The sequence below is a fragment of the Myxocyprinus asiaticus genome, chromosome 47, assembly GCF_019703515.2.
Source record: "Myxocyprinus asiaticus isolate MX2 ecotype Aquarium Trade chromosome 47, UBuf_Myxa_2, whole genome shotgun sequence".
Taxonomy (NCBI): domain Eukaryota; kingdom Metazoa; phylum Chordata; class Actinopteri; order Cypriniformes; family Catostomidae; genus Myxocyprinus; species Myxocyprinus asiaticus.
Genome location: NC_059390.1, coordinates 19189522 through 19204195, shown reverse-complemented (window position 1 = coordinate 19204195; position 14674 = coordinate 19189522). Strand labels below are relative to the sequence as shown.

The 14674-nt window shown below is 39.6% G+C and overlaps 1 protein-coding gene across 1 annotated transcript in view; it reads right to left on the bottom strand.

Annotated features, from left to right (window-relative positions):
• The window catches only part of LOC127436755 (voltage-dependent L-type calcium channel subunit alpha-1C-like), a 198583-nt gene that overhangs the window by 38037 nt on the left and 145872 nt on the right, over positions 1-14674 (bottom strand). The window contains exons 9-19 of the mRNA XM_051691101.1: positions 11386-11558; positions 7918-8008; positions 7346-7372; positions 6753-6913; positions 3891-4116; positions 3389-3590; positions 3173-3293; positions 2451-2565; positions 2073-2193; positions 1794-1863; positions 120-249 (exon numbers count right to left, since the gene is read on the bottom strand). Of these exons, the coding sequence (XP_051547061.1) occupies positions 120-249; positions 1794-1863; positions 2073-2193; positions 2451-2565; positions 3173-3293; positions 3389-3590; positions 3891-4116; positions 6753-6913; positions 7346-7372; positions 7918-8008; positions 11386-11558 (1437 nt within the window). The remainder of the gene's footprint in view (positions 1-119; positions 250-1793; positions 1864-2072; positions 2194-2450; positions 2566-3172; positions 3294-3388; positions 3591-3890; positions 4117-6752; positions 6914-7345; positions 7373-7917; positions 8009-11385; positions 11559-14674) is intronic.

Genomic DNA, 14674 nt, shown 5'->3' with positions numbered 1-14674 from the left:
CAGTCTGAGAGATTTCTGAGATACGATTTTGGTTTAAAACTCAGTTGACAAAATGTGCAGTTACTGTGTTTTCCCTTTGCAGGGGAATATTGATGTGTATGAGTTTGTGTGCGTCATACTTGTTAGAGGGGCTGAAAATAAAGAAAGCTCTGGCCTCTGGCATGGGGACAGCTTTCTCCTTCAGCTGAATGTCTGAGAGTGGTCGTGGACGAGGACCCACTGGCATCTCTGGTTCATCATCCTCCTCTCCTGCTACAAAGAAAGAGAGTTTTTGGAAAGAATTCCACACTAGTTGCCTCTCAAATGTTCAATAAATGTGAGGCATTCCTTAACCATCCCACAGTATTTTCTGCATCACTGAAACAACACTGTGCGTGAAAAGGGTGGAAAACTAGTGATGGGAACTGCCATTTTCCATTCGATTCGATATTACAACAATATTTAGTTGCCATATATTGTGATTTTTGTAAGTATTGCGATTCGATGTTATAATATACTTAGCTGGGTTTTTTTTCTCAAAACAAGTCAATCTTACTTAGAAATAAATGATTATTGAAGAACAGTTGTGTCTACAAACTTATGGCATTTTTTTCACTCTGTAATACAGAATATGCATATAAAAATAAATAGCAGTAAAAATAACAAATAGTACATAACAAAATACCAAGTAAAACAGTAAAGACTTGTAGTCTCCATCTAAATGCTTTTATGCTCACCTCTAAATGCTCACTCACCTAATTTATTCTATGTAGTGTAACTATCTTAATAATATACTTAGTATGAATACCATATTTCATATAGTATACCCAAGTAAATTTTTGTCTTCCTAATGTTTTCTCCAGTTTTGTTTGTCAATGCTGTTTAGATCGTTTGGGTTGTCGATCTGGTTTTAAACTAAAAACTGCAAATGTTTCATTGATTAGTTTTAATAGGGGTTTGTAATTGAGAATTCTGTGCCAATTTCAAATGGATCCTGTGACTCGCTTCCCACTGGTTCTCGCAGCGCTGTATATAATGTTCTGCACTGTGCAGTTTGTCGCTTGATGCTTCTCATTTGCAACAGAAAACAGCAGTGCATGAACGGAGAGAGTTGGCCAACTTTGTAGTCACACCAGCGCAACTTTAATCACTAAACTTTACTGTCAAACTTAAGCCGCACCAGCTGGAATCAATCAAACAATCAATCAATCAATCAATCTAAATGTGAAACTTTTTTTTGTTTTTTTATTTACATTAAAATTGATTTTTCACCAGGGAGATGGATAATTTGTCTCACGATTTGTAACAGAATTGATTTCTTTTCCCCAAGGCTACCGAAAACGTGGCAAATTTGGGTAATCAACTGAGAAAAGATTATGAAAACCCAATTTTTTTTTCGACCAATAAACAAATCACACTGATTCCTCTCAAAGCTGAATAAAATCTGTCTGCTTCTGCTTAGTTCTTCTGGGTAGTTGACATTAAAGTTTAAGCAGTGTCCTGCAGAGTGATATTATACTTCATCTAAAACTATTTTAAATATCATTTTTGTTCTATTTATTGTATAATTATTGTATATGCAGATATTTGCGTGACATTATTTGAGAGGCTATACAGAATATTTGTAGTAATAAAAATGAATTTGTCACACCACAGAAATATTTATTTACATCAATTGCAAAAAAAAAAAAAAAAAAAAATATCAATACAAAAATGGTGAAAAACGGTGACCAGCCAACCCTATTATATAACCAAACATTTCTAAAAGTAGAGAAGTGTTTTCCGCATTTTTCTTAGCACCTGCTTTAACATACCTGGGAAATCATTCACAGGATATGGATTCTTCTCCTCATTTTCTTCACCTGTGTATTCATCTATGTTGATCTAAAATCAAATAAACACAACAACAACAATTTACACAAATTGCTCTTATGAAGTCTGTTTTGAATCCCCCTAAAAAACTAGATGTGTTTGAGGCACTTAATGTGAGAGAGGATTATAGAGTTACTGTTACATCTCTGCATGTAAATGGCCTTGTATTTGTGTGTGTGTTTAAGTACATTTGTGATTGTATGTTGCCTCTTGCTAGTAACCTTGGTGGCAGTTGGTGTTTCTCCATCTGAGGTGATGGATTTTAGCTCAATCTTCTCCTCTTTCTTTTCATTCTCCAGCGGAGGTTTCTCAGAGTCCTGGCGTTTCTCTGGGCTGGCCGTTCTGTGAGACAGAAATTGCACCATAAATGTGTGTAGATGCAGCTTTACAGTCCCATTAAGCACCTGTATTTACGGCTCTTTAGAGGGTTAAAAACGCTTTGGTGAAATGGTACTTAATTTTCTCAGTGTTACACTAATGAAGTAATAACTGATATAGACTTAATGAGCTCAATAGGCTGTCAATCCTCATAGGAAGGTTTCATGGCTGCTCAGACCATCTCAGCACATTGCATTGATTTGAGCTAAGAGTCACTGAACCTGGCCAGCTTCTTCCTCTCTTTCTCCTCCTCTTCCTCCTTCTGTGCTGATGTCAGGCTCTCGGCATCTGCAAGGTTGTCCACGGCAATGGCCAAGAAGACATTCAGGAGGATATCTGTTTAAAGCTTAGGAGCTTTTCACGAGAAATCTGACAGCATAGGACTGAAAGATGATATTAAACTGAGAAACAGCAGTCAATTAGTAGAATAAAACAGAAGTGCAGTTGTGTTCATTGTGGCATATTGCACTGAATTGCTTTGTGTTGTGTTTCATGAGTAGATTTGTATTGCGCGTTTAAAGCATTAAAGCAATAATTGCTATTTTGAGAGTGTAGTCTCTGCTAATATGGCCTTGAGTGTTTTATTGCTTTAATGAAATGGATACTGCATAACAATAATTTTAAGGACATATATTTTCATTCAAATATAATTTTGTTAAGCAAATTCATCTTTTTGCTAGAAGACAGTCAGCCCCTGACATGTAAACAGTAACAGAATGTCATTCTATGTGTGTTGGGCGGTGATTCACACAGTAGTAAGGTGATAAGGTGTTTTGCATCATTTCTGTTACTATATTGTGTATTTTAGCACAGCTGGAACGCTGTATTGACCAGTCAGCATCCAGAACCATTACTATGCCTTTTATCGTGAATTGCTTTGTTTTGAGTCACGTGTTGTGTAAAACGGGGGCGTCACTTTGTTTAATTGTGCTGCGCAGGATACAGTTTCCGCAGATGAAAAGGATGATGAAATATATGCAGACGAGCATGCCAGGGAAGGACGGCCCTCCGTACGCCATGATGCCATCGTACATCACAGAGTTCCAATCCTCTCCTGTCAAAATCTACAATCACAAAATACATTGAAATCCAACATGGATGGACTAAGTTTAAAGAGACATATGGAGAGTGTGTGCTGTGATTCAGACTGCAGCAGAACCTGAAAGACGGTGAGGAGAGACTGAGGGAAGTTATCGAAGGTGCTGCGACGCGTCACATCGAAGTTGAACTTGCCGCCAAAGAGCTGCATTCCCAGCAGACTGAAGATGATGATGAAGAGGAAGAGCAACAGCAACAGGGAAGCTATCGACCGCACTGAGTTCAGCAGAGACGCCACCAGATTACTGAGAGAATTCCAGTACCTGAGAGAGGACAGTCAGCAATAATGTAATGTCACACATCTGCACTTAACATGGAGATGTTATGCAGAAGCCTTGGCCACCAGTAACTTTCATTGCCTTTTTTCCCATACAATCAAAGTGAATGGTGACTGAGGCTAACATCTCCTTTTGTGTTCCACAGCTAAAAGAAAGTCATTCAGGTTTGGACAAAACATGAGGGTGAGTAAATGATGACAGAATTTGTATATATGTGTAAACTATTCCTCTTATACAACACACACACTTATATTTAAAACTGCTAAATGACTAAATTTAACACACCTGGTGATCTTGAAAATACGGAGCAGACGGACACAGCGCAGAACAGAGATGCCAAGAGGTGACATGACCTTAATCTCCACCAGGATGGTCTCCAGAATCCCACCGCACACCACAAAACTGTCAAAGCGATTGAAAAGGGAGACGAAATAGGCCTGTAGGCCCAGGCTGTACATCTTCAGCAGCATCTCACCGGTGAAGAGAGCCAGCAACACCTTATTGGCAATATCTGTAAGCACATACAGTATACAACATCATCATTCACTATAACAACATTTATTTACTGCAGACCCCTGAAAGGGCAAACTAATAGAAACTCACTATGAAGTACATTTATTAGATTTGAAAAGCCCCAGAATCACAGTTATGTTATTTATTTAAACTTTTACAGAAATGTAGTGTTATTTAATGAGCTAAAAAAAAAAGAAGTGTTGCATATTTAAATAGCTACAATTATGTTGTGTCATATTTCAGTAAATGTCAAGAGTAACAGTGCTGTATATTTAAATATTTACAGTATTGTGGTGTTGTATATTTCCATAGCTAAAGTTATACAATATTCAAATTAAAAACGATGGAAAAATATAAGACTCAGGGGGCGTAACTAGAGGGAGGGCAGGGTGGACAGGGGCGTAACTAGTGGGAGGGCAGGGTGGGCAGGGGCGTAACGAGAGGGAGGGCAGGGGCGTAACGAGAGGGAGGGCAGGGGCGTAACTAGAGGGAGGGCAGGGTGAGCAGGGGCGTAACTAGAGGGAGGGCAGGGTGGTCAGGGGCGTAACAAGAGTGAGGGCAGGGTGGTCAGGGGCATAACGAGAGGGAGGGCAGGGGCGTAACGAGATGGAGGGCAGGGGCGTAACGAGAGGGTTAAAATCACATATTCAAATTAAAAACGATGGAAAAATATAAGACTCTTGATTTAAAGTGGTTGATAATAAGTATAGAAAATAGATTTTAAGGTTATTGCAAAATGTTCAGATATAAACAAATATATGAGTAGTTTGAGAGCAGGGGCGTAACTAGAGGGAGGGCAGGGTGAGCAGGGGCATAACGAGAGGGAGGGCAGGGGCATAACTAGAGAGAGGGCAGGGTGAGCAGGGGCGTAACTAGAGGGAGGGCAGGGTGGGCAGGGGCATAACGAGAGGGAGGGCAGGGGCATAACTAGAGAGAGGGCAGGGTGAGCAGGGGCGTAACTAGAGGGAGGGCAGGGTGGTCAGGGGCGTAACGAGAGTGAGGGCAGGGGCGTAACGAGAGGGAGGGCAGGGTGGGCAGGAGCATAACGAGAGGGAGGGCAGGGGTGTAACGAGAGGGAGGGCAGGGTGGGCAGGGGCGTAACAAGAGGGTGGGCAGGGGCGTAACGAGAGGGTGGGCAGGGTGGAAGGGGCGTAACGAGAGGGTTAAAATCACATATTCAAATTAAAAACTATGGAAAAATATAAGACTCTTGATTTAAAGTGGTTGATTATAAGTATAGAAAATAGATTTTAAGTTTATTGCAAAATGTTCAGATATAAACAAATATATGAGTAGTTTGAGAGCAGGGGCGTAACTAGAGGGAGGGCAGGGTGAGCAGGGGTGTAACTAGAGGGAGGGCAGGGTGGGCAGGGGCGTAACAAGAGGGAGGGCAGGGGCATAACTAGAGAGAGGGCAGGGTGAGCAGGGGCGTAACTAGAGGGAGGGCAGGGTGGTCAGGGGCGTAACGAGAGTGAGGGCAGGGGCGTAACGAGAGGGAGGGCAGGGTGGGCAGGGGCGTAATGAGAGGGAGGGCAGGGTGGGCAGGAGCATAACGAGAGGGAGGGCAGGGGTGTAACGAGAGGGAGGGCAGGGTGGGCAGGGGCGTAACGAGAGGGAGGGCAGGGTGGGCAGGGGCGTAACGAGAGGGAGGGCAGGGTGGGCAGGGGCGTAACGAGAGGGAGGGCAGGGTGGGCAGGGGCATAATGAGAGGGAGGGCAGGGGCGTAACTAGAGGGAGGGCAGGGTGAGCAAGGGCGTAACTAGAGGGAGGGCAGGGTGGTCAGGGGCGTAACGAGAGTGAGGGCAGGGTGGGCAGGGGCGTAACGAGAGTGAGGGCAGGGTGGGCAGGGGCGTAACGAGAGGGAGGGCAGGAGCATAACGAGAGGGAGGGCAGGGGCGTAACGAGTGGGAGGGCAGGTTGGGCAGGGGCGTAACGAGAGGGTGGGCAGGGTGGACAGGGACGTAACTAGAGGGAGGGCAGTGTGGGCAGGGGCATAACGAGAGGGAGGGAAGGGACGTAACTAGAGGGAGGGCAGGGTGGGCAGGGGCGTAACTAGAGGGAGGGCAGGGTGGGCAGGGGTGTAACTAGAGGGAGGACAGGGGCATAACTAGAGGGAGGGCAGGGTGGGCAGCCACCCTAGGGCCTGGGCTGAGAAGGGACCCGCAACGGTCAACCAAAAGAAACCAAAAAAAATTATGAAAATGCGGGGAGGGGGCCCAGCAATTTCTTTGCACTGGGGCCCACAAGATCCAAGTTACGCCACTGTTTGAGAGTGAAGGTAGGCAGACCTGATTGGTCAGGGGAGCGGATGGTTGCTGCGATTTTAAACATGTTTGATTTCGCTATTAAACATGCTTTTTTTTTTAAAGAAGCTGAAAAAAATGGCGACTATATGCAGAAGCATGTACCATTAATTAACAACCTCTGAGCTCACGGCAGGTTTGTCTTCAAAGATTTATATATTATTGTTTTATTTATAAGTTATCTTAGTTTTACTTCTGGAACCAGACTGTTGCGCTCTAGATTGTAGTGTTGTATATTTAAACAGCTAGAAATAGCAAGAATAAAGAGAATACCTACAGTGTTGTAGTGCTTCTCATTTAAATAGCTACAGTCTACATTACTGTTGAGTACCTTGTACATTAGTGAGCCAGTCCGGCTGCTGGTGGTGCTCAGAGGCAATGGTTAGTGTGTTCAAAAATACCAGGAAAATCACCAGCCAGTAAAACACGTTCGATTTCACTGCTGCACGGCACTTTCGCCGACATAACCGATTCCACCGGCGAGAATAACGACTGCAGAGAGAGACAGACAGATAGGGACAGAAGAATATAAGGTACTCCTGAAACAAAGATAGGACTTGAAATCAATGGAACATGAGGCCATTCTTACCAACAAGATCTTTTTCAGTATTAGATAAATGCAGTTTCTGGAAATATAACACTACAATAAATTGTATTTCTACTGGCTGTGATGGAAATGCTCCCACACTGGACTCTTTTGGCACTGAGGACCTATAGCAAACAAATCTAACTTGAATAATATTGTCAGTCTGAGTCTGTTAGAGGGTTTTCAGCCAAAAATGAGAGGGCAACCGTGATGCTCAAAGCACAACACTGGCATCAAAACACAACAGAAACACCAGACAAACACACAAAAATCACACACATATATGAGGAGCGGTAAGGAAGGCAGCCTGGCCTTCAGACAATATGTAATGTACTAACCTGAATTTGGATTTGGAGATCCTATTTCTGGAATGGAAAACAGAATGTATTATACATACAGTACAGACAAAACATAATGAAGGACAGTGTTTCCACAGAGACAGCAGAACTGGGGTGCAAGCCAGGTGACCCTGCTCATACATCATCACTATATATACAGAGAGCGTCCCCATGTGGAGCAAAAGATGATGAGCAGGAGCAATTGCGTGGCACCCACATACAAAAGATAGATAGATAGATAGATAGATAGACAGATAGATAGATATCCACACTCAAGATCATGGGAGCGAGAGAAGAAGCCTGCTGACCACGCCTACCATTCCTCTAACTCGGAGAGCATCTCGTAAAACCTTTTAAACCAGCACTCAACCTTCTAACTGAGATCGTCTTTAAAGGTCTGAATACCAAAAACAAACTGTTGCAGAAGACTATAAATTATTGCATACTGTATGTCTGAAGGGATTTAAACAAAGAAGACAGACAGAGTCTAGAAGAAAACAGAGGAGATGATCTGGAAGGAGAACAGGAGGAGGAGGAGAAAAGGAGAGGAAGGAGTAGCTGTGGAGACTTACGCCATGCGAGTACAGCAGGTTTCTCCTTCCATATCACCGGCTGGAGCATTATCAGTGTTCACTGACTCATTTTCACTGGCTGGCATGCTCACTGCACGAGAGAGAGAGAGAGAGAGAGAGAGAGAGAGAGAGAGAGAGAGAGAGAGGAATGAATTACCAGTAAAGGTAATACTGATTGCTCATCAAAAGCTGGATTTCCCTGAGACCACTCCACATCCCTGCTAACATATACACACCACACACACAGAAACTGACTACCAACCTGTCATTTCTTTTTTTTAAATGATGAGAAGAAAAAAAAAACATGTAGGAAAAATAAATGAGTTCTTCCCGAACTATTAAAAAGGTAGATCTGCACACTGTTGCAAAATTACACATTTTAATTTGACAGGCCTGATGCTTTGATCGGACACCTTTCAAAAGTCTGATGCATACATTCTCCATTTTTCTTACTGAACAGACCCAAAAATCCTAATGACAGCCAACCCAAACAAACCATGGCTTCCTTTGTCTATATTCATTGTCAGATGTAACCTTTAATATATTTTAAATGTGTGTGAGAGAAACAAGCTTCAGTGCACTAGAAAGAGTTTAGAGAGAGAAATATATCCACATTTTAGGCTCAAACACATGCACACACATCTGTTAGTACAGGTTTCATGGGGTACCAAAACCCATTTTTAGAGTGGCAAACACAAACTAAGAAACTTACCCTGCAAATATGTAATGTACTACATTGTAGGCCAAATCTTCGCTAATCTACCAATCAACATGCAGGCCTGGGATCCCATCTCATTAACATGCATAGAGGGCGGGGTCAAGCAGAGGCTCTGAATTCCATGCTGCAATCTCATTGGCTCTGACCTTTTTCCCCAATTCTTTCTCTCAGATTTGTTAATCATAAAACACATTCACATAATTATTCACACTGCAACACCCCTGGAAATGGGATTATGGGATTACGTTTATTATCGGATATTCCGAGACAGGATTACGGATGTCAAACAGTGACATTACATTATCAGTATGCTGATGATGAATTAACGTTTTTAAAACAAAAGTGATTGAACTCTGGTAACACTTTACAATAAGGTTCTATTCATTAACATTAGTTAATGCATTAGGTATCATGAACTAACAATGAACAATATATGTTTAACAGCATTTATTCATCTTTGTTAATGTTAGTTAATAAAAATAGTTCATTGTTAGTTCATAGTGCATTAGCTAATGTTAACAAATACAACTTCAGATTTAAAATTATTATTAGTAGTAGTATATGGTGAAATTAACTAACTAAGATTAATAAATGCTGTAAAAGTATTATTCATTGTTAATGTTAACTAATGTTAATAAATGGAACCTTATTGTAAAGTGTTACCACATTACTCCTGTACTTTTTTAAATATATATATATATATATATATATATTATACACATATAGCTAAAACACTCTAAACAAATCCAAGCAGATAGACAGAAGGGGGTGAAACAACTTGCATTGATGCCAATAGGAATTAAAAACTCCAAAAGTCTTGGCAAAAATACACCTCTATAAACATCTCAACATGACTGTCAAAGAGAAATCAGAACCTCATTGTCAGCATCATCTGGACCATGGTGTGCAGAACTGTTTCTGTTTGGATATCACATGCAGCTTGTCTCAGAAGAGAAGTCTGATGTGTGTTTGGAATTTAATACAAATAAATGATTCTGATTAAAATACCTGGAGAAAAACCGACATGCTAAAGGTCCAGATATTTCAAACAGACTAACTCCTACCACCAAAACAGAGCAATAAGTCCAAATGTCAAAACACCCAGATCTTCATGCCCATACGTCACCATTCAGAATGCTAAACAGGAATATAGGAACTGGGCAAGGGGAACCATCACCCTCTATACCCAGATTGTCCTGACTGAGGAATTGGCGGATGGGTCGAGGGGGCAGTATAAAGGTTTGGGGGCCTGTTGCACTTCTGCCATGCAAATGTTAAAGTAAACCGTGGTTGCTATGGAGACGCACACGCCTTACGAAGTAGAGCTGCTTTTTTCTTCACCGCTCCACGGATGTACTGTAAACGATGAGTCTTACCTGAAAACAACAGAGCGAGACTCAAACAGTCAGAGACAGACACACGCACATACATACACATACCAAAAGAGGGAGAAAAGCCTGTAGCCTAAACATTTCTCAATGAGTGAGACAGACACACCCAACATAAGACACAAACACACACATAGAACCACTTCATAGTACACTTAAAGTATGTGCACACACAAACAGAGCACATCTGACCAGACTGTGTGTAGTCAGAGAACTTCTATCCTATTCAGAGCATATTGTGAATAAAATACTAACTGTTGCATTGCTGGCGTGCAGTTCCACTTTCTGCCACTTGATGCGTGTCAATATGATGATTAGACTATACAGTATATCCCAATATGCATGTGTGTTAAGAGTGTGTGTTCCCATCTGATCACAGTTAGGGGTTGGACTGAGAATTCACAATCTCAGGCTCCGAAAGGCCAAGTCAAAAATAATTTCAAAAACACACACACAAGCTATTATATATATCCTTGTGGGGACTTCCCATTCACATCAATTATTCTTAATATAAACTAGTTATAATGACTCTTAAACAACTCGAACCCTAAAATAAAACCTTAACCTCTAAAAAGACACTAGGACATTATCTAGATCCTTCCTGAACATTTTGTCTCCAAATCAAGGCTTTGGTACAGTAGCTTTTGCTTCTTTTAAAGACATTTTGAGATTTCATCGTTCTATCCAATCATTTAAGTTTTAGTGTCAGTTGTGAGTCTCTGATGGAGAACTGAGAACTCTGATCTCAATAGACTAGAACTTTCAATGACAAAAAAGGTAAGCATGTACAGAAAGCAACAGCCAATAATCTGCACCATCAATCTTTATGCATAATTGCTGTTTATTTTCTAAAGCAAGAGGTAAAAACAGTTTCCATACACACAATAAATATAACCCAATCTAGACTAATAAAAGTAGCCTTTGCTTCGAATGGTTCAGCATTCATTGTATCAAATGCATTGTTTTAGAACCATAAGATATGAAGATATTTGCAGGTATAAAGACTGTACACCAGGTCAGAGATACAGTAAATGAAACTGTATTTCATGCAAAGTACAGATCCGGAATTCTCAAAAGTATTCATTACAAAATCAAAAGGTCAGTCTTTTAAGAATCACTTAAATCATTAGATGTTGCCATTTAAAATTTATATATATATATATATATATATATATATATATATATATATATATATATATATATAAAATGCATTGGAAATTCCTCCAATGCATTTAAACTGATCTTATTTCTAATAAATGTAATTATACTCAATTTGCTCAGACAAACCTATCGTACACGCATAAACATTCACACGCTAACAGACACACATAGTTCTTCCCTGCCCCGTTCTCTTGTACTCACAATTTCTAGGCTTATCGTCATCCAGTCCTTCATCATCATTCTCGGGGTCGATATCTTCCGCCTGTGTGATCCAGTCCAGGTAGCCCTTCAGATCCTCCTCCAGCTGCTGTTTCTCACGAAGCTTCTGGAAATCACCACGGGCTTTGGCCTTTTCTCGTTCTTTTGAGAACTCTCTGAAAAATGGAGAGAGAGACTTTCTCTAAATATCCATACAATAAACCAAACAGACTGAATCAGAGGAAATGAATCGATCAGCAGTGCTGGGTAGTAACTGATTACATGTAATCTGGATTATCGATTACATTGCAAAAATCAATTACTTGTAATTATAGTAAACTACATTTTAAAATACTCGTAATCAGATTGCAGTTATCTTTGTATGAATTACGTAATTACATGTTAATCAGAAAAAGGCAGTTAATAGTTTATAATTTATTGATTCCACTAATTCATCTTTTTAAAAATTGTAATTCGGCCTACTGCTGACATTCGTTACTCTTTGAGTGTTTTCGAAAGGGTTGTGGAATTGCACACAGATCTGATACTAGCCACTGGCCAAGTAACTGTAACACTGAAAATGGAGCGTCTCACTCAGCATTTGACCACTGGATTTCCAAAACTCTTTTTACTTTTAAGGAGACACAGGGCAAAAACATTACTCTGCAATGTAAACTCTGCCATCCAAAAGTTAATATCTTGTCCACTTCTGTGTCTGATCTACTCAAGTATTTGAAGGTGTGCTTGCATGATTTCTTAACTTCTTAACAATGCATTTCTAACCAACTGACGAGCACATTTTAATTGTTATTTCAATTATCCTGTGTATCATAGAACCAAGTGTAACTAAGTATTTGGAAAGGTTTTGCCATCACACTTATCAAAATGCCCAAATACATGTCATTTCATATTCACAATCTAATCGACACATAAATGCTAAACCGGTTGCATTAGCGTGGTAAAGTTAGTTTTAGTTTCACAAATTGTTTTTGTACTCAGCTTTAAAAATGTACATGAATGTGCCTGTATGATCACTTTTGAGACTGTTTTTTATGACACTGATTCAAATATAACTGGTCTGGTCTCTTACATCACATGGATGGCGTTTGTAATGCCGAAATTAATGGAGTAAAACCGCATTTGTTAAACTAGCCACGGATAACCTTTAGATACTTCTAGAAACTTTTTGTTTTTCTTCTTCTAAATATGTTGATGAATTATTCTTAACAGTTAAAATGTGTTTTTGTATTTCATGAACCTTTAAGTACCTTTTTGTTTCACTCATTAACAGACAAATAGTGAGTGTAACACAGAAAATCATATAAATTCTCATATTTTGATTCATTAGTTTTCTTAAATGCATTTCAGCAACATTTTGTGGAATTGGTACAAGTTTATCCAACTCAAACCCATGTGACATCAAATTAACAAAAGTTAGGTCAGACGTAATCCAAAATAATCCAAGATGAATCAGATTAGATTACTTTAAAATGTAATCCAAGAGATTGTTACTAATTACAATTTTAGTCATGTAATTTGTAATCAGTACTTGTTCCAAAAGTAATCTACCCAGCACTGTTGATCAGTTACACAAAAATGCACAACAAATTTCTGAGCAGGCAGATGATGCAACATCTGAACATGGTCAAAGCATAGTCAGCTCAGAAACACAAATTACACTTAGATATTAAGAACCAGGTAAGTCATCAGAAACTCATTCAGGAACAGAAAGGCCTCATTTACACCTGGTGATCAAGTGGTCACAATTAAATACAGGTGTAAATGGGGTCCAAAATGTTTTGAAACCCATCCACTCAAACCACATTCTGAGGCATTAAAAAAACACTTCGCATTTGCATTTTAAACATTAATGTGCCCAGCAAAACAAAGAAGGATTAACATAGTGCCAAAACAAGGGGTGTTAAAGGGATAGTTCACCTAAAAATAAAAATTCATGATATCCCAGGTGTGTATGACTTTCTTTCTTCACCAGAACACATTTGAAGAAAAATAGAAAAATATTTTAGCTCATTAGGTCCTTAAATTGCAAGTGAATGGAGATTTCTCTTTTGAAGCTCCAAAAATCACAGACAGTCAGCATGAATTTCATTGATACAACTCCAGCTGCTAAATTAATGTCTTTTAAAGCGATATGTGTGACGTATTACCGTTGCCATGATACGGACGTAATAACACATTCTCCTCTCAGTTGAGACAACCAGGATGAGCACATAAACGCACCATTGTGAGTAAAGAAACAGAAAAATACATATCTAAACCAAAACCAACCAAGCTACTGTACAGTGTTCCACCTTCTCACTTGTAAACAGCGCTGCTCTTCCAGCTGTGACGCATGTGCGTCAGTTCTCACGTGCTTCAAATGCCAATGTGATTTCATCACATGGGCATACCGCTGCAGAACGGAAGCATGATTTAGAGTTAAAAAAATTACTTAAATATTTATCTTTTTCTTACCAAATGTCACTTTAGAAGACATTAATTTAACAGCTGGAGTCGTATCAATGACGTTAATGCTGACTGTCTGTGAGTTTCAAAAGAGAAATCTCCATTCACTTGCATTTTAAGGACCTACTGAGCTAAGATGTTTTTCTATTTTTCTTCAAATGTGTCCTGGTGAAGAAAAAAAGTCATACGTACACCTGGGATATCATAAGGGTGAGTAAATAATGAGAGACTTTTCATCTTTGGGTGAATTATCCCTTTAACTTTGCCATTTGGTTGAGAAATTTGGAAAAGTCCATACATGCACAATACTTAATGGAACATGATTGGTATACCTAATATTAACAATGTCATGGCATAATGTTGATTACCACAAAAATTTAATTTTGACTCATTCCTCCTTTTCTTTAAAAAAAAAACAAAAATCGAGGTTAGAGCAAGGCACTTACTGTTCAATGTAAGTAAATGGGACCATATTTATGAGGGGTTAAATGCAGAATGTGAAGCTTATCATTTTATAAAAGCACTAACATTAATTCTTCTGTTAAAACTTGAGTACTATTTGGGCTGTAAAGATGTCATTCAGTGGTCGTTTTAGGGTTTTATGGTTTAAGGCGTCACGTTGTCATGGCAAAGAAGTTGTAAAATTGGATATAACTTTACACAGAAATGGTAAGTGATGTTATCATGTTAGCATGTTGTTTATGTCTTGTGATTATACTTTTGAAAATGTTAGTATTTTACTGTACCGTATATGGATTGGCCCCATTCACTTCCATTGTAAGTGACTCACTGTAACCCAGATTTTTGCTTTTTTTTTTAAGAAAAG